Below are 20841 nucleotides of genomic sequence, written 5' to 3' on the forward strand. Positions count from 1 at the left end.
TGACTGTAGAATGACCATTGGTGCCAGACGGGGTGGTTTCAGTATCTCACAAACTGCTTATCTCCTGGGATTTTAGAGTTTACAAAGAATGGTGCAAGAAGCAAGACAAAATCCAGTGAGTGGCAGTTCTGTGAGTGAAAACACCTTGTTCATGAGAGAGATCAGAGAAGGGTCAGACTAGTTCAAGCTGAGAGCAACTCAAATAACCATGTAGAAGAGTGTCTCTGCACACACATCAAACCTTGAAGTGGATGGGCTACAGAAGCAGAAGGCCACAAACGTACATTCAATACTTCATGAGGCGAGGATGTACCTAATGAGCCCCAATGGCCCCGAAGACCATGAAGGTAGTTTTTTAAATGCATTTGTAGACTATGATAATCACTGGTGAGGTCAACATTTATCACCCTTTTACTAACTGGCCTTTGAACTGAGGGACTAGCTGGAGTAGTTTGGACTCAACCGCATGACTATATGTGCTATCAAGGCTAGTCTTGGCAAGGAAAACTAATTCCATTCCATAAAGCAAATTAGTGTACCATTAACAATGACGACACAAACTTAAAATGCTGTGAGATGGATATGCATTGTTCAAGGCTAGGAAGGGGGAGTTTTGTCAAGCTCAGCTTTCTAACACAACAGCCAACACTTCTAGAGATCAAAGAGTTGTTTTTGAGTAAGTTAAACTTACGACCAATATTCTTTATTCAGCTTCTTGTAGTAAACAGGAGCCACTCTTCAGTTCTTAATGCAAATTGTAAGCAGTAATTAGTCTGAAGTTAAAAGGACAGCTTTGGAGTCAAACAACAGTGTATAGAGCAGAGTCTCCTGGCCCACAGCATAGTGTTGGCTACTCAAGAGATGTACTGCAAGACAATGGGGTTATATTAACTGGCTTGTATCAAACCAGACAATACTGGCTAAGCTACTGTATTTAGTTCAAGGAAACTTGTAGACCAGATCAATACTATCACCTAACACACAAAATAGCTGATCTATCAATAGTTGGAAGATTTGTGTTCTCAAAAGATCAGCATTCACAGCATTAATTAAGGGTCTTTGGGATCTCTGTCACTTAGACATTCTGTGTGAAAAGGATTCTGAAAAAAAATATCTTGTGTGCAAAGTCACCCAAGTGGGAAAAAAGTATAAATGTAAGATTGCAGTCGGACTTGTTAGGAAGGGTCAAGGAATACTAAGGAGAATGACAGAAAAATAGGGTGACTAGAATCCTTTCCTCTGCCTTCGATTTCTGCAATGTTCATTTGCAACTATACTTTGTGTTTTTGAAATAATTTGTAATTTGGAAATCTTTTATAAGATAGAAAACCCGAGTTTTAAATGTATTTTAACATTTTTATCCAAATTTAAACAGCTATCACTGAAGTATTTCTACAGTTCCTAATTACCCAGGAGGTTATTTCAGCCCATTGAGTCTTACAATATAAAGCAGTTCCATATATAACAATAACAGCATGGAAACAGGCCATCTTGGCCCTTCTAGTCCATGCTGAAAGCTTACTCTCACCTAGTCCCACCAACCTGCACTCAGCCCACAACCCTCCATTACTTTCCTGTCCATATACCTATCTAATTTTTTTTTAAATGACAAAATTGAACCAGCCTCTATCACTTCTACTGGAAGCTCGTTCCATACAGCTACCACACACTGAGTAAAGAAGTTATCCCTCGTGTTACCCCTAAACTTTTGCCCCTTAACTCTCAACTCATGTCCTCTTGTTTGAATCTCCCCTACTCTCAATGGAAAAAGCCTATCCATGTCAACTCTATCTATCTCCCTCATAATTTTAAATACCTCTATCAAGACCCCCCTCAACCTTCTATGCTCCAAATAATAAAGACCTAACTTGTTCAATCTTTCCCTGTAACTTAGGAGCTGAAACCCAGGTAACATTCTAATAAATCTTCTCGGTACTCTCTCTCCATTCCCCCTTTTAATTTCTCAGTAGCCTTTTTTTGCATACTTCCTTCAACTCTTCATATTCTACAACTCAATGGCCAATTAATTCAGCAACATACACGACTTTGGGATGCGGTAGGAACCCAAAACATCTGTTGAAAACCGCTGATCGAATTGCTTATATTTAGTATGAATGGGCTCGAAAGGTCATAAGGCTTATTCCACGCTGCATCTCCAAATAAATAAAACCTCCCTCATGTCCATATTATATCGTTACACTTGTTAAACAGTTCTGGCTGTATTTCACCAAATAGCATCTTATGTGGAAAAACTCGATAGATTTTTCTATATATTTCGTACACCAGACCATTCAGTCCTTCAAAGCCCTACTAGTTCCCAGAGCAATCTTATTCCCGTGGCCCATTTTATCTCATACACATGCCCATCACTATCTTCACACTCAGGGTTTCGTAATCAACCGAAGCAGGTGGCAGTTCATCCACGTTAAAAGTACATAATAAGGCAAAATAAGTAGGTCGGTCGGTCGGCCGGCCGGCAGAACGTTTCCCTAAAGTCCGACATTCCCAAACACACTACCCAATCAACCATTATCGGTCCTTGCTGTCTGCCATGCGGCCGCCGTTTTCGCCTTTTTGCCAAACCCTACAAAAATCGGGCATTAAAACAATATTTACGCCCTGAGTGCCTAAGTTCTTATTTAAAGGCGAACATTTGATACGATTTGAGGAAAGAACGCGACATAATGCGGAAGTGCCCGGGGTTTCCACCGCACGTGACCCCCATCAACTGTTGCAATTTTTGGAACGTCCGACCGCTACGTTCCGAAATAGAACACGGCCTCTCCGGCAGGAGCCGGTCACCCTGCGGGTCCTGATTGGTAAACAAGCGGCACGTGGTAAGGAAGTGCTGTCAATGGCGGAGCGCCGTGATGATGCGGCAGGTAAGAAGTGGGGCATCGGGACCAACCCCGTCCCGCACCGGCGGCGGCTCCTCCGCTTCCCCGGCTGTTGTTCACCCCGTCTCTGCCTCTCTGCTTGCAGGAGTCTAGCGATGATGCGGAAGACGTGTCGCTATTTGATGCTGAAGATGAGGGGCGGCGAACACCGAAGAAAAAGAAGATCCGGTAATGTGGGGGGTGGGGTGTCAGTGGTCAGATTCACAGTGTGAGGGGTCAGGTTTATGAGAAGAGTAGGGATTACCTCAGGGTCGGAGCGGGGGAGTTATTACCTTGAATGAACAGGAGGAGGAGGAGAAGGAGAAGGGATTTCTTTAGCTCTATTGGGGTGAAGTGGGGTTGGTTTTGTGGTTTTAACTGTGGAACTGAAGAGTGGGTAACGATTTAACTGCAGCAAAAGGAGAAAAGTTCAGTTCTTTGAAGAGTTTAACTGGAGGGTTCAGGTAGAGCTAGCTCAGTGAGAGGTCTTGGAAATTACGTTAAATTCTTTAGGAGGATTAGTTGAATAAACTTGAAAGTTAAAGTTGTCATGGTAACAATTGCTTTAAAAACCAGCAGTTGGAATAGTATCAATTTTGAACATAGCAAATTAAGGTAGGAAGAAGTGGCCAGGTATGTCGAAAAAAGAAGGGATTTACTTGAATGATTAAACTTATTAAAACTAGGGGTTGTAAATGTGACTTGTCAGGTAAAGTGCTGTTCCTCAAGCCTACGATGGATAGCACTGCAGAAGATGAGGTGCTCTTTTTCAAGCTTCCATTGGGTATTGTTGGAGCAACAGAGGAGAGAGAAGACAAGAGAGGTCTGAGTGGGACAGCGAAGCAAACTGACAGGCAACAGGAGGTGTTCTGCAAAAGAGTCACCTAACCTGTTTGGTGTTTCCTATGTAGAGGAGACTGCATTTCATACACTGAATGCAGCACAGTAAATTGGAAGAAGTTCAAGTGAATTATTGCTTCACTTGTTTGTGTTCCTGGATGGTGGGAGGAGGAAGTGAAAGGGGGCAGATGCTGATAGTAAGAGGCTGGGAAAGTTGTTACTTCTGGTGGAAATACCTGTGGGATTAGTGGAAATGATAGCATGTTTATATTTATTAGATTTATTTTAGGTAATTCCAGTGAAATGAATGTTTCTCCTCCCAATAATCGTTCTCATTCTGCTGAGTGCCTCCAGTGTTCCCAGTTTTTATTTTTAATTTCCAGCACCTTCAGATTTTTGCTCCAGTGATTAATGGGCCTTCGGCCTGGTACAGATGACCTTGGGAGAAACAATAAAGTCTTCTACATTATACTTGATTTGATCTTAATTTTGTTTATCTCAATCCATTAATTACTGGTTTTAATCACTTCTGTTGTATTCTGTGTCTATAACATTTTGACCCTTTCCCAAGCTCCATTCCGTAAGTTCTGATTTCACTGCACTCCCTGACAGTTGTGTGAATGGAACTAGACTGTTTACAATGTCCATTGTAACTGACTATATGTTGACTCTATGTAGCATCTTTAAAAATGCCCACACAACATTCACTGACTCCGATTTTGCTTCAACTCATGTGATGCTAAAACTCTTAATGATCACCAGCTTTACCAATCAAAACCATTCCTGGTTAGTGCCTAGTTGGTTAATTTCTTTCTTCCAGTGCTTTGGTGTCTTTTTCTCAAGTCTCATGAAATCCCTTTTGTCCGTCACCCTTCTGATTTACGGTAACCTGAAGATAAGACGTACATTGATTTATAATTGTAATTCAATTGTTAATCTTTCCTGGCCTCTCCCTTCCCTATCCCTGCAGTCATTTCCAGTTACATATCCCAACAGGTCTTCACTCTCACTTTCAGACAGACAGACATACTTTATTGATCCCGAGGGAAACTGGATTTCATTTCAGCTGCACCAAGAACAGTGAAGAAATATAGCAATATAAAACCATAAATAATTAAATAATAATAAGTTAATCATGCCAAGTGGAAATAAGTCCAAGACCAGCCTATTGGCTCAGGGTGTCTGGCACTCTGAGGGAGGAGTTGTAAAGTTTGATGGCCACAGGCAGGAATGACTTCCTATGACACTCAGTGTTACATCTCAGAGGCTCTGGCTGAATGTACTTCTGTGCCTAACCAGTACATTATGGAGTGGATGGGAGACGTTGTCCAAGATGGCATGCAACTTGTACAGCATCCTCATTTCAGACACCACTGTCAGAGAGTCCAGTTCCACCCCAACAACATCAGTGGCCTTACAAATGAGTTTGTTGATTCTGTTGGTGTCTGTTACCCTCAGCCTGCTGCCCCAGCACACAACAGCAAACATGATAGTACTGGCCACCACAGACTCATCACAGACTTTCAGCTCATCCTTAAATTTAATTACAGTACAATTAAAATTAACCAAGCCCTAAAATACTTTCCCACCATTTCTTCCCCTCTTTATTTCTCTTTCCACCTTGTATGACTCTCCCTCGAATATAAATCTTTGCCCAGCCTTTTTGCATCCACCTGTTGTGCGACTGTATTGTGAGAAACCTAAAGTTGATTTACTGACATATTTTCTTCTCTTTTTCAAGACATCCAGTGGCATGTTTCTTCCACCTCTTCTTCCGAATTAGTGCAATAGTTGTCTACCTTCTTTGTGAATTCCTCAGCAGCAGCTTTATCGCCTGCTTTGTGACAATAATTTTGCTCCTATCCTGTGACTTCTGGACTGTCAAAGTAAGTAACCTTTGGAATGCCAAGATTGCATTGTACACAGCTGGAATCTATTCAGTGTTTTCTGTGTGCTAAATGAATGCTTCCTTTAGAAATTAGATACAGTGATATTTTCTGAACCAAATATGACTAGCTATATTTGAATCTGGTCTTTCTGCTCAGAGGTGCCTTAATTGTATTGTAATTGGAGTGAAAGCTGATTTCTTAAAAGTTTCTGAGATGTGTTTTATTTGAATATTTGTGAAAATAAGCACTTTGCTGTCTTGGTGTTCACACTCAGTCTGGTGACTCAAAGTTGGAATGGTAAATCCATCAGCATGACCAGATCTTTCACCTTTGCCGTGGAACTGTTTAATTTTGCAGCCCAATACCTTTCAGACCAATGGTTAACACTGCAGTAAGACCGTGATATTGGGACAAACAACCAAGGGACAAACAACTAACCCATTAAAAATCGATTAAAAATCAGAGTGATTGACTGTGAGAAACAAATAAAGAATTCAAATCACATCAGGTACAGAAGTAGAAATGAAGAGAACAAAAGGAAGATTGGATTGAGGGGGAAAAGTAGGTAAAATAAGATGTTACAAAAAACAGTTCAAGGAAATCTCCAGCAGAAGTTTACCATTTGCATGCCTAAAACTCTACAGTGTCAAATGCTTTCTTGCTGGTTCTCTAAATATGATTACTGTGTCAAGACAATATTGTCCCATCGTTATCATGGTCCTTCCAATCCGCGGCATAATCATGAAACTGGTGGGGAGATTGACAACATTTCCCTATTTCTTCTCCATTGCTTCTTTATATTGTCACCACTTAAATGTACTTGCACTCAGTGGCTGCCTTATTGGATACAACTGCTCGTTAATGCAAATATCTAATCAGCCAATGTTGCAGTCACTCAGTGCAGATCATTGAAAGGGTCAGGTGTTGCTCTGACCAAACATCAGAATGGGGAAGAAAGGTGAACTTCCGTGACGGGGTGGTTTGAGTATCGCAGAAGCTGATGATGATCTGGGATATTCACACATATCTCGAGAGGTTACAGAGAATGGTGTGGAAAACCAAAAGCCATCCAGTGAGCTGCAGTTCAGTGGGCAAAAATGTCTTGTTACTAGGAGAGGCCAGAGGAGAATGGCCAGACTGGTTCAAGCTGACAGGAAGGCAACAGTAGCTCAAATGACCATGCATTAAACAGTCGCGTGCAGAAGAGCATCTCTGAATGCAAAGCTTGAAGTGGATGGGCTACAGCAGCAGAAGACCAGATCGGGATCCATTCCTGTACCTAATAATGTGACCACTAAGTGGATGTTTTCTACAACAACAATTACTTGCAATAGCAATTCCACATGGTTATGACTTTTCTGGTAAAGAAGTTTTTTTTTCTGCATTCCACATTGGATTTCTTGGTGACTATTGTATGTTGATGGTTTTTACTTCTGTCATTCCTAAAATGGAAATTTTTTTGTCAATTCTGTCAAATCTTTTATAGTTATATGGGTCTGCCCACCCCAAACCTCTACAAGAGGAAAGACTTCTCGGTCCTTCCTCCTTTTGTGACCTCTTAATATTGCAGCAGTTGTCTGACTTGTGACGATGTTTTCATGAGTTGTGGTATATCCTTGCTGCAAATCATGTTTCTGCTTAAACACAGTGAAAGTAACTTGTGGTATGTGGCCACTGTTCTTTTCCCAGCAGTTTCTGGAACATTGAGTACTTGTGATATATTTTACTGTGCTTGCCAGAATCCTAGGCTATGTGAAAAAATGCTCATAAAATATGTAACCAATCAGCTGAATTAATAAACACTTATTTAGCAGATTAGGTGGGTGACATGATTCGAAAAGTTTAAATATGCTTGTAGGTTTGATACAGCATAGCGCTCCAGATGTGCAGTAGTGATGTTGCTGTAATGAACAAATCAGTTGGGAGGTAGTCATGATTTTTTAAAAATTATTTTTGCACATTGTAAACTTTCTTTTAATTACTCAGCAGTTTAAAGGTTCAAAATCCAAACAGCTTCTAAACGAGTAGCTGTTGGAATTGCTACTTACTTATTTGGAAGTAAAACCATTGTTTATTTGTTCATCCATGACAGCTCCTGAAGCCGTTCAAGAGTCAACTGCATCAGTACCCCACTTCGTGCTCAGGATTTGCTCCCTGAAAGGGGGTGTGAATAGAATCAGAATGAAAAGAGCTTATTGAAACACAATGTGTGCAGACCCCAGTTATGAATAGTGCTGCCGTGCTGGGCGCTACAAAACTGGGAACCTGACATTGCAAAGAGGGCTAGAGCTGTGGCACAAATGTGGGGCTTAAGGCATCCCCGGTGACTGGCAGTACCTCCTCTATTGTCTGGCTGACTAGAGCCTCTCTCCCCGACTCCTGTTGGATGTGACTGATATTCCTCTCTTCCCCACTCTTTGTCTGCCTGCTTAACTACGCTCAGCTTTTTTTCTGTTACCACAGGGAAATCTCAAGGCTGGAGAGAGTTTTGAGACCAAGCTTAAGAGAGTAGGGAAGATCAGCCTTCAGTGTCTTTGTCGGTGGGAGTGGGGGAGGCTATAGGATCTGGTGGTCTGTCAGTATGTGGTGAAGGTGCCCCCCCCCACCAATGGTCCCTACTCACTGTACAGTACAGGTTGAAGCCCTTAGCCCTGTTTCAGTGCTGAGCATCCACACCACTCGTCCCGGCCAGTCAGTCTGTAGCCGTCGGGTGCAACCACTCCTTGCTGATCAATGGGGCAGTAGGGGAGGGGGAGACAGTTGAGCACAGCTCAAGCAGATGTCTATTTCTTTAGAGCAGTAAGGTGTGTGCTGAAGTGTCTGGTCTGGTTTAGGATGGCAGGTTTCCCTCTGATAGAGGTAAGTTTTCATGACAAGTCAGCAGTAGTATTGGTGACTGCAGCACGTTTTCTATTCTTTTAGTTGCCAGACACCATGGGGGGGGGGGGGGTGTTGGAAGATGTAACCAGTTGAGTTCTACAGGTGCCAGCCCAGTAACCAAACTGCTTTGCAATTCTACCTTGTATTTGACTCCTATTAACAATCAAATGCTCATACCTGTAACTAATTCCTGCAACTGCGTGTCTGAGTTAATGTAAGAGCCCTTGTCAGTTGGTCAGGTCTCCCCCTTGTCCGCTCCTTGTCTAGATATGTCTATTTGCTGAATATTTCTTGCTTTCAAACGTTTGCCGTATTTTACTTCTGAGTAGATGGCGTTTTTAAATCATCAGTGTACGTTTTGGCTAAGAGACATTTATGAAATCTTGTGTATTAGTGATATTACTGTGATTTTGTGCCATTAATGAATGTGGAAAACCCGATACTTCAATAATTTTGCCCTTTCCTGTCTGTGCTGCAGAATATCACTGGTCGGCTGCTAGTGGGGTTACGTTGGTGGAATCAGGTTGATGATGATGGAAAGAGTCACTGGATCTTTGAGGCCAGGAAGGTATGCTTGATTGAATACAGGTTTTCCCCCGCTATCCGAAGGTGGAGCGTTCCTATGAAACCATTAGCTGATATGTCATAAAGTGAAGAAGCAATTACCATTAATTTACATGGGAAAAATTTTTGAGCGTTTCCAGACCCAAAAAAAAACCTACCAAATCAAACCAAATAACACATAAAACCTAAAATAACATGAACATATAGTAAAAGCAGGAATGATGTGATAAATATACAGCCTGTATAAAGTAGAAATATTGTATGTACCGTGTAGTTTCACTTATCAAAATCGGGAAAACAGCAAGCCAAAATCAATTTGGAAAAAAAAACGGCACGTACACGCATGTGCACACAACTGCCCGCACAAGGCTTCACGGTCGTGGTAGTCTTTGTTGGGGTAAACACACGTATGAAGCAGCTGTCTTTGTAAAAGCGAAAATCCTCTTTGGTTAGCGAAAACAGGTACTAATGTAGGTCTTTCGTAACAGCGAGCTGTTGTGAAGCGAACGTTCGAAAAATGGGGGCCACCTGTACCTTATTTAAATAAAAGCAAAATGGGCTTTGCTATCGTGATTACAACCTGCACAGGGTATATTGATTCTCCTTGAAACTTGGAAGCATAATTGCTGTCTAATAGTTGGTCTGACTGTTGTCCATTTATGTTGAGTCTGATATATTGGTGGGATGGGTGCATCTGTAGTGACATAAAATTTGCATTATTAAGCAAAATATTTGTATTAAGCAAAAGAGTCACCATATGATGCTTAATTATGAAGATCATGAATGTAATATGAATCATAGTAATATTGAAAGCAACAATCTAATGTGAATAAACAATATAAACCAATGGACACCAGATCATGGAAATTACAAATGAAAAGCAAAAGTGAGTAATGTAAATGTCCTTATTGATATTTAGTTGAAAGCAGAGAATTGGTTAAATTAAATCACATTGGCAATTGTTGCACTGAAATAGAAACATAGAAAGCCTACAGCACAATACAGACCCTTCAGCCCACAATGTTGTGCCAAACATGTACTTACTTTAGACAATACCTAGGGTTACCCATAGCCCTCTATTTTTCTAAGTTCCGTGAACCTATCCAGGAGTTTCTTAAAACACCATCGCCGGCAGCCCATTCCACGCACTCACCACTCTGTAAAAAACAAAACACAACAACAGCAGCAGCAAACAAACTTACCCCCGACATCTCTGTACCTACTTCCAAGCACCTTAAAACCATACCCTCTTGTGTTAGCCATAATATGTTGTAAGGTGTAGACTGGAACATGTAATTCTAATTATTTTTTGTATGATTTTCATAGGCTTCAGGAACAGGGAAGAGAGTGTCTTCTGAAGCTGAATCTAAAATATTTTGGCTGGGATTAATCATCTGTCCTATCATGTGGGTCATTTTTGTCTTCAGTACTTTCTTTTCCTTTAAACTGAAATGGCTGGTAAGTTCCTGACTTGCTTCGCAACTTTACTTGGTGATTTAGAATCTTGTTTTGAAAATTATATTGATCATTTGGAGGTAGCATTATACAAAAGCAAGGAATTCAATATGGTTTCCAAATTTTAAGCGATTACTACATAAACACAGACTGGAAATAGTTTATTATTCTCACGTGGACTGAGATGCAGTGAAGTACTTGTCTGGCACACTGTTCATATAAATCTAATCATTAGAGAGTGCATTGATGTAGTGCAAGGTAAAGCAATAACAATGCAGAATACAGTGTAACAACTACAAAAGTGTGTAATGAAGGTAAACAATAAACTGCAAGGTCATAACAAGGTTGATTATGAGATCAAGGATCTATCTTATCATAATATGGGAACCGGATAGCTTATAACAGAGGGGTAGAAGTTGTCCTTGAGACTGGTGGTATGTGCTTTCAGGCTTTTGTATCTTCTGCCTGATGGAAGAGGGAGAAGAGAGAATGGCCTGGGTGGGTAGGGGAATTCTTTCATATCGTTGGCTGCTTTACTAGGGCGGTGGGAGGTACAGACAGTCCACGGAGGGGAGGCTGATTTCTGTGATGTACCTGTTGTACTTGTGCCATTTACAATTATATTAATTCATGAAATGAATCTAAAATGGTTGGTGTCACCCCAATATAACCGAAAGGACATATACTGCAAATTAACAGCCCAATAATACATTCTTAGATTAGGCAAACCGAGACCTCCGTCCTTTTTCAACTTTTGCAAATGACATTTACCAATTCTTGGTCTTTTATTATTCCAAATAAAAGATAGAATAATAGAATCAATCCAATCAAATAAATTCTTGGTCAAAAAACAGGAATATTCTGAAATAAATATAATTTTGGTAATATCATCCTTTTAACTACATGAATACGGCCAACAAGTGAAAATCTAAGTGGGCTCCATCTACTAAAGGAATACTTCATAGAGTCCACTAAAGGAGGAAAATTGGCTTTATAAAGATCCTTATATTTTTTAGTAATTATAGCACCTAAATATCTAAAAGAATCCGTAACTTTAAAAGGAATATTATCATATATATATATATATATATATATATATATATATCCTTTTGGTTATATTGGGATGATAGGAATGATCGGCCAATTTGGGTAGACCTGGAACTGAGAGCTGTGAAACAGTTTTATTTAACTTTATTATTAGGAGTTGCTCTAACTATACAATTAGCTAAATTTGCTAATTTAAACCTATATCCTGTGGTTAAGCGCTCTTTACAAACTTAGATCCAGTTCCGTAATTTTTTTAATCTTAAAAAATTTAAACTTTGTAGTATAATTTATCATAATTACTTTTTTAAACCTTCTTGGAGTGATCCAATTTTTTTACTTTGGAAAAATAAAGGTATTCTTTTTTGGATTTATTTAAAGAAGGCAGATTGATGTCTTTTGAACAATTAGTCGATAAGTATTCTCTCTCATATTCACATTTTTTACAGTATCTTCAAGTTAGACATTTTTTACAAAAATATTTAAGTAATTTTCCTTACATATTGGAGGCTGATGTGTTAGACACTATTATGAATATGAACCCCTTGTTGAAAGGTTCTATTGGAAGAATTTATAATTCATTATTACAATGGGATAAGTGTCCTTAAGATTAACAGGACTAGGAGAAGGAACTCAATTTGACTTTCATAAGGGAGGATTGGACTAGGATTCTGAAGCTGGTTAATTCTTTGATCTGTGCTAGTCATTCACTGATTCAATTTAAAATTGTACATAGTTACCATTTGACAAAGGAGAGACTTTCTAAAATATTTCCCAATGTTGACAAGTATTGTGATAGATGTAAAACAGAGATAGCTATACTGACACATATGTTCTGGTCATGTTCTATATTAAAACAGTTTTGGAAATCAGTCTTTTTGACAATTTCTAAAGCACTCAGAAACAATTTACAACCTAATAAATTGACTGTGCTTTTTGGAATAATTCCTCAAAATATCAATGGTATTTCTGTGTCTGACCAACCTGTTATTGCATTTGTTACATTGATAGCTAGGAGGCCCATCTTGCTGAAATGGAAGGATATATCAGCTCCTACTTTGTCACAATGGTTCTCTCAAGTGATGCTGTGTCATAGTTTGGAGAAAATTAGAAGTCAAACCTTTGAACCTTTATTTGATTTTGAGAAGAGATGGGGCTCATTTGCTCATTATTATCATTTCAGTTAACTGATAGATTTCCTCCACAATCTAAATGTAAATTTTTTTTGATATATCTTTCTTTTTTGTTGGCGGTTTGATGTTTATTTTTAGAAGCTTTTTGTATGACGCATGGCTCCGGGGTTGTACCCCCAATGGGTTTCTTTTCCCCCCCCTCACTTTTCTTGCTTAGTAGAGTTTTTTTTTTAATTCACAAAATTTTCAATCCTTAAGATAATTTCCTCTTTTATGAGGCATTGTAAGTGTTGTTACTTCGATGTACTTGTGCTATTTTTGAATAATAATTATAAAAAGATGATAAAATGGTTGGTGATGGTGGTTAGTACAGAGAGACGCAAATTACTTTATGAGCAGTTTTGCAAACTCAGTGGTTATAGTGGGGATTGTTTTGTTTCCATTGATCTTACAAATGTTCTTTCTGTCTCCTTTGGAACAGGCTGTGGTTATTATGGGCGTTACACTACAAGGGTCTAATCTGTACGGTTATATTAAATGCAAAATAGGAAGTGGGAAAAATTTGACCAGCATGGCTACCTCCTACCTAGGCCGCCAGCTTTTCAAAACGGTGAGTTAAATCTGGTGAGGGGTCTTGGCCCGAAATGTTGACTGTTTATTTGTCTGACTTGCTGAATTCCTTCAGCATTTTGTGTGTGTTGCTAAAAGTTTATAGCATCTGCAGAATTTCTTGTGTTTAAGTTGAATCTGTCACTGCACAGTGCTGAAATCCTTTCCAAGTTTGAAAAGTTTAGAACACTTCCTTACTTTGGCAACACAACTTTCATGTACTTTTAAATATCCTTGTAAAATAAGCTGAATCAGATATAACATGGCAAAGTTACTTTTATTTGAATTGTCTGGTTATTCGTTTGTCAGATTTACCTTCCATTTTTACTCAGCAGTAATTTATATCCAGTAAAATTTCCGTCCTCTTGGGGGATTTTGATTTACAAGTGACCATATCTTGAAGAGTTTATAATGTATTTAGTGTGTATCCAAGATTCTGTTAGAGTCTGAACATGGTGGATATTATTAAAGATACTTGAATTATCATTTTGTAAATCTGATATGATTCAGGAGCAGATCAACCCTCAGAGAGCACAAAACTCTAAGGTAGACTAGATTTTAGGTTCAGAAAATGATTGGAGAAGTCTTTTAAAGTGGCCTCAACTACAGTTCCAGTTCCTCCAGTCTTTCTGTTATCACCACCCTTTTAAGTCAGGAGTTCCCAACCTTTTTTTATGACATGAACCCATACCATTAAGCCAGGGATCTTTGGACCCCAGGTTGAGAACCCCTGTTTTAAACTGTCTCTTGAACCTGTTGAGTCAGAGCACACTACAGAACTGTGAGCCATTTGCTCTGCACTGTTTTATGCATCTTTTGACTTCGTGCTTCCTTTGCATGTGGAACACATTGTTAACATCCGCTCCACGGGCTCCAGGGTACATCTAGACTGTACTGAGTTGAGGCACCATAACCATCACAGCTGGTTTCTACTCGCAATGATTCAATTCATTTGAATGGAGTCATTCTCTTAAGTTTAGTAATAAAGAATTGTTAATTTTCTTCATTCACTGTGTGCAAGTTTTTAATTAATATATGTTTTGAACAGATTAGAAATAATATACCTAATATTAGAAAATATTCATAATGGGTTTAATATTTACATTATATATCTGACATATCAACAGTTGAGTGAAACAATTCTCACTGGTTACTGTGTTAAAATTGACAGATAGTGACAAACATGGAAAGTTGCATTTACACATCAATTCTGGATTTATTTATCTGTTTTCATTTCAGCATTTCCTTGGTTATTTGATAATGTTTGAACTGATAATGTATTCTTTTCCTGATGTGTGTTATATTTATAAGAAGATGTTTTTTACTGCTGCAAATTAGCAAAAGAGCTTCCATACTTTTATGGTCCAAGAATTTATCAACTTAAAGATTTTAAGAAGTTGCTACTTATTTCTATAAACTGCTGATGTTTGCAACACTGTTGTCCTGTAGCATTGTACAAAGTTGGAGTTAGAAATTTATTCGTCAAAGAACTCCTAGGTCTGTCTAAGATCTGAGAGAAACACGGAGTATTTATGACATAATCTCCCTTTTGGGTATTTTACATTCCATGTTTCTGTAAGCATCCTCAGAAGGAACCATGTGTGAAATTTGAGACACTTACAAAATAGAAAACGTTAGGAGTTCCTGAGATTGTCAAAATCAGTTTTCTGTTCTCTTTCTTTCATGCCTGAAGATGGTGATTGATGCTGATTTATAACCAAACAGATGTTACCTGAGAGGCCAATCTCCATATTCTAATCCTCTGCAGACTGTATGAACTCTTGTAGTCAAGCTGGAATGGGACTCTGTATTGTTTTTGAAACATTCTTTCAGGTTGTTCTCAGTGTTAAGCATCATATATGCATTCTCCCCGCAGCCCTTCAGGTTGTGCGTCTCCAACATTCTGCTGCCCATACTTTAGTTCCTTCAAAGTCTAACTTCATCCATAGTTTGTCCGTGTGTTGTTGGATATTTCCTGATCCAGTAGTGTGTTGTTGGACAGTTCCTGATCTACTGTAAGGAAGAGAGAGAAAGCAAAGGGGAAAAAAAAGTTGAGGTCATCTCATACTATTAACTAGTTCAGACTAATGAGATAAAGCACATGACAGTGATAAGAAATAACCCATGAAATAGTCCGATTCATTGGTGTGACACAGGCTGCAGAGTAGCTTCTAGAAAAATACAAAATCAGTTATACTACAATTACTGAAGATTCACTAATTATACACACTTAGGTGATTATTATATAAATATAAGCAAACCTAGGAAAGTTAAGCTACAGGTAATATAATTTTGCACTCTGATCTGTATGTTTTGACATTATTAGTCCTAGTCTGACATAATCCCAATTTTAACCTGCTCATTCTTGTTTTCACGACTTTACCAACACTTACCTTTTGAATCTCTTCTAGACCATTTCTGAAATTCCTTTTCTGTTCCCTCGTTTTTTTTCCAAATCTGGTTTTGGTTATTCTCTTATTTCAAAATGATTTGGTGTCAGACATCCAAGGGCATGCTTGTTGTCTGTTTTTGGGTCTTTTTCACTGTAGAAACAACTATTTTTTGTTATCTCTTCCAACAAACTAGCATCTTAATTTGGATGTTAATTTCTAGTCAATAGAGTCATCCTAAGGTGTGAAATTCTGCTGGGGTTTTTCATGACCTCAAGTTATTTCATTGGCTGTCACCTGCTCTGCAATGCAGTGGAGGAAACGTGACAGTCAGTGTATAGCAAATTCTAGCAAACACAGAAGGTGTAAGAATAAAATAATTTGTTACTAGTTGACGTTTCTGTATTGACCAGGCATGAGGATAGGTCTGTTATTTGTCTTTGGAATTCTGCAATGAATGTTTTGCAGAAGCGATTTCATTTTGACCATTGAACTTGTTAATCAGATAGCTTAATATAGTTGATGGAGGACTGATTGCCTTCTAGAATTTGGGTCATGGACTTCTTCCTTCTGTATCTTCTAATTTGTATCTCCATGATTATATAAATAATAGACAGATCCTGAGTTCACAGGTTACCTCCTCTTGGACAATGCCATTTCTTCCAGTGTCGTTTTCTATTGGGAACCTGTTTTCCAGCACGTTGACATGTCCCAAGGCAGGTATGGTTCAGTGCAATGCTAGTAGCCAACTGCATTTACAGAACGGTTTTAGGAATTGCTGAAACCCTGTCTCAGAATGCAAAGCTGATACTGTAATTGGTTGAACTATTGTGGAATATTGGTAGCTCAGGTTGGCTGTTGGAAAGCTTGGTTGACCACTGAGCTTGTCAAGCTCAGCAATCGACCAAACTTCCAAGCTGTAATTGCATAATTGTGAATTTCTATGATGAACATTCACCCTCAAAAATACTTGAAATATTCAGAAGGAAAACCAGTAGACTTGCTAATTTAAAAAAAACAAAGAATGGTGTGTGTGTGTGTGTGTGTGTGGAAACTGCTGCCAGTGGAAGTAATAGATGCAAGTTCAATTCTAACATTTAAGAGATATTTCGACATGAATATGGATGAGAGGTGTTTAGAAGGATATGGTCCTAGGTGGAAAATAAGGCTGGCATGGACTGGTTGAGCTGAAGGGCCTTCTGTGCTGTAGTACTCTGTGACTTTAAAATAGTAAAAAAGTGAATAAGCTATACACTGCGGCAGCTGTTATTGGATTACAGACACTATGTAAATCCTGCAATTAAACTATCAAAATCCCAATGGCTAAACACAACACAATGATGACAAATGATTTACAATGTGCTGTTTGGCACTGCAAATGAAACAGATTCTAGTTGGAGAGTTGAACCTGGTTTTGGACTTGTTTAAAAGGAAACGAAGTTGCCTGTTGCATGTTGGTCTTGTGTAAGAAGCTTTCTTGATGTTCAGGGCTGCTGCCCGCTAGGCGTTGTTCTTGGCCTTGATATCTTTCAGGGCAGATATGGGGTGGTGATGGTGATCAACCACGGGTTATGTTTTGGACCAACATTAGTCTGATTTCTGATCAAACTTTAGAGCAATGCTCCTACTGACTTCACATCGACTTGGGTATTGACCTCCTTATCCTTTATCTGCTAATCACACAACATCCGTTTCCCCTACTCCGCTCCACCATCTTGCATCCAGCTGAGTTCAAGAAAAATTTCATCAAATGTTCAGGTTTCTCAGCCAGGGAAAACATTGTGAAATGTCCAGCCCATTGAGCCTTATAATGTTATTAAAGTTTCATGGAGATCACTTAGAGAAAAAAGTTCAAAGAAGTTCATTTGAAAGAAAAATTCAAAGTGCATGTACTGCATGTCATCATTACAGCCCTGAGATCCATTTTCTTGTGGTCATACTCAATAAATCCAATATTAGAATCAATGAAATGCTGCATAAACAAGGCAGACAACTGGTGTGCAAAAGGCAACAGATTGTGAAAATACAAAAGAAAAAGAAATATTAATAACAAATATATAAGCAATAAATATTGGGAGCATGAGATGAAGGGTCCTTGAAAATGAGTCGATAGTTTGTGGGAACAATTCAGTGATGGGGCAAGTGAAGTTGAGTGAAGTCTAGGCCTCGTCTACGCAATCTCTCCTGATATATCAGACATGTGTCGCAAAGTTCTATGTAACAGATAAAGTGTTTCTGGCCATCACTCCTCCCTCTTTGTAGCTGCTGTTGGGATTATCTTGTACTACTTTACAAAAATAAGCAGGCGAATGGCATCTACGCAGTGACTTTGACAGCACGTAGAGGAACCGGATGGGAGTTTGCTACTCAGTGTGAAGAAGTGTTTTAACAGCTCATAATGGACCTGGTAAAGGCACTGTATGTATTCCCAATTGGAACCACAGAGCAAAATGAAGTGGAAAGAATGAAATAGCACAGTACAGGGCTTTCGGTCCACAATGTTGTGCTGACCTTTTAACCCTACTCTAAGATCAATATAACCCATCCCTCTTACATAGCCCCTGATTTTTCTATCATCCATGTGCCTATCTTGAGAGTTTCTTAAATGCCCATAATGTATTTACCTCTCTACCACCATCCGTAAAAATGGACACAATGGACACAAACATGTACCCTATTTAAATCAAGTATTAATTAGATTAACTTAGCAATGAGTGAGGCCCAGACTGTGCTCTACTTAGTGGTTGAAATTTTTCAGAATTGGGTTTATTATCACTGACATGATCTGAATGTACAATAAAGCCACAGTGGGTGCAGTGCTACAAACATCTGTGTTAGGGAGAACATCAAAAATAATTGGAACCTTGTTGATTGAAGTCTGTGTTTTTATGTTCTAACTCATTTCCTGTTTATTCACAGGCAATAAAAACAGAGGAGAAAGCCGATTCGTAAAAGAAGGTGGTCATTTTGGAAAATAAATGTGACACACTGTATTTTCAGCACTGTGAACAGCTGATGATTCACAACAATGGCAATTTTCAGATGTTCTCCTTTCCTTAACATTCACAAGCCTGGCAGAAAATAATTATCTTTATGATTTGTTACTTTTTTATTAGTTACTCGATTATTGGAAGTTGTCCATCTCAACTCAAAATCAATTGTGTGTGATTGAGCATGAAATGAACTTTAGAAGGAAAAAATAATTTTAGAATCATTCCAAGTTGATAATCTGATGTAACTTGAGTGAGGGTATTCTTGTAACACTTTAGAAAATAGTGGGTGGGGGAATGCGGTTGATGGCAAATGGGATCTAGCTAATGTTTAAAAATTTTATAATAAGCATACACTGATGCTGGTGGAAGGAGAATATGTTTAGAAATGCTATGTGTTTTCTAATACTAGTGTAGTGAAAGATCTGTAAAACATCTCTGAAGGAGCCAAGATTTTTAACAGCATGCATTACAGCATTATGATGTTTAGTTTATAAAGTAGAACAATAAATACATGTTTCAATACCTTACATGTCAGATTGTAAACTAAGAAAATTAGTCAAAATATACTTTTATATGGACTTGGTGTTTTTTGGGATTATTAAAATAGAATTTGGAAAGTGTGATTAAAGTTATGAAGATTTAGTTGGTGAATGAAGCTATGAAGGATGTCAAGTCATAGCCATAATAGAGTCAGCGAGCTACTACCAAATACTCAGTCAAAATAAGCTGTCGTGAAGCATGGAAATGTTTCTGATGATATAGCATTTTGATTTTGGATTTTCACATAGGTAGGAAATAATTAAACTCGAAAATGTTAGTCAACTCTAGATATTTTAATGAAATCTGCAGCCAATTGCAAAAAAAGGGTTTATATTTTGTCTTAATATTTTGGCCATTATTTGTATCCAAAGCAGATGACATTTCTTTATGAGGAGCCATGGCTGTTTCTCCACAGGAAATTTCTGCCGTGGATGATAACTGTGTTTTATAATCAATCACAAAGCTCAAGCTCTATTTTTAGGATCATTTTCAACATTTTGCCATCATATGAAGAGGCATCATTTTGAACAGAGAGCCTTATTATGATGAAATTAACAAATCTTTTAGCACCTGGTGATAAGTACATTTCGTGTCTGTACAGTTTCTAATGGAACAGAAACATTATTCTAATATCTAGAGAAAAATCAATATTTCATAAAAGAATGTGTTAATAATTGAAGCTGCCAATTTTGACAGAGTTCTGATCATGTTTGCACTCTTGTAGATAATAGTCTATGACATAAGTAGATCTTGACATTTTTTGGGGGGATTCTATTTGTTGCAAAAAAGGGTATTTTGAGTTTTAAAAAGTTTTGGGTATTCCAATTTTTGGGTTTCACTATAAATTACAACTAAATTGGTGATAACAATAAATAATGTTCCCATTTAAAGCTGGCAATTTGCTTTTATTTTCCCCTTTGTTACCCAAATACAAAACGGTCAAATGGATTACATTATGAATCCATACGTGTAATTGCTTAGTACTCTGTGCATGATACACTCAATTCTGGGCACTAGGGCCGTCAGTTAATTGGGTGACCCTTTATTTGGGACAACTCTTGAAGAACAAAAACTAGTCAAGAAAATAGCTAGGATTCCCTTTGTTTCTTTGGGACTAATTGGGACAGGAGACTTGATGAACAGTTTCTAACTAGCGCTGGGCTTGGAGATGCTAGGCACAGCCGGCAGTGAAAGTGAAATGATTTCACTAGTTCAAGTTAGGAACTATGAAGAACTTGGAGGTTATGATAATCTTGAATGTTACAATGAAAATGAGTATTTGGAAGATGCAATCCTCGAAAGCATTGTATGAAAGTAGGTCATTATCTGAACTAGGTGTCTGTGCTGAATTTGTTCATTTACACTCAGTCAAAATAACAGAGCCGCGTAGGCTGGATGAATTCTGCCATAGTTAACTATTAGGAGCCAATACAATTTATAGTGTGGCGGTAATATTAGTAATGTATTGAATTGTCGTAGTTGCCAACTCACCTAGGAGAGGGAAAACTTTGATTTCAAACCTCCACTGCCTTGCAACTATACCCACTCATGGGGAAGGCTTTGGAAGTAAAGCCCGAGGGGAAAATTGCAGAGCTGGAGTCCCTAATGCAGTCCTATGCTAAGTTCAG

At 38.5% G+C, this 20841-nt stretch overlaps 1 protein-coding gene across 1 annotated transcript; it reads left to right on the forward strand.

The window, feature by feature from the left end:
- Nucleotides 1–2735: 2735 nt before the first annotated feature.
- Nucleotides 2736–19251, forward strand: LOC132380132 (Golgi apparatus membrane protein TVP23 homolog B-like). Its single transcript, XM_059948743.1, has 7 exons — nucleotides 2736–2882; nucleotides 2983–3065; nucleotides 5458–5602; nucleotides 8964–9053; nucleotides 10376–10507; nucleotides 13163–13291; nucleotides 18600–19251. Exons 1-7 carry the CDS (start codon nucleotides 2871–2873, stop codon nucleotides 18630–18632), a joined length of 624 nt encoding a protein of 207 aa, XP_059804726.1. The 5' UTR covers nucleotides 2736–2870; the 3' UTR covers nucleotides 18633–19251.
- The last annotated feature ends 1590 nt before the right edge of the window (nucleotides 19252–20841 follow it).

The sequence above is a fragment of the Hypanus sabinus genome, chromosome 23 (genome assembly GCF_030144855.1).
Source record: "Hypanus sabinus isolate sHypSab1 chromosome 23, sHypSab1.hap1, whole genome shotgun sequence".
In the NCBI taxonomy this organism is placed as follows: domain Eukaryota; kingdom Metazoa; phylum Chordata; class Chondrichthyes; order Myliobatiformes; family Dasyatidae; genus Hypanus; species Hypanus sabinus.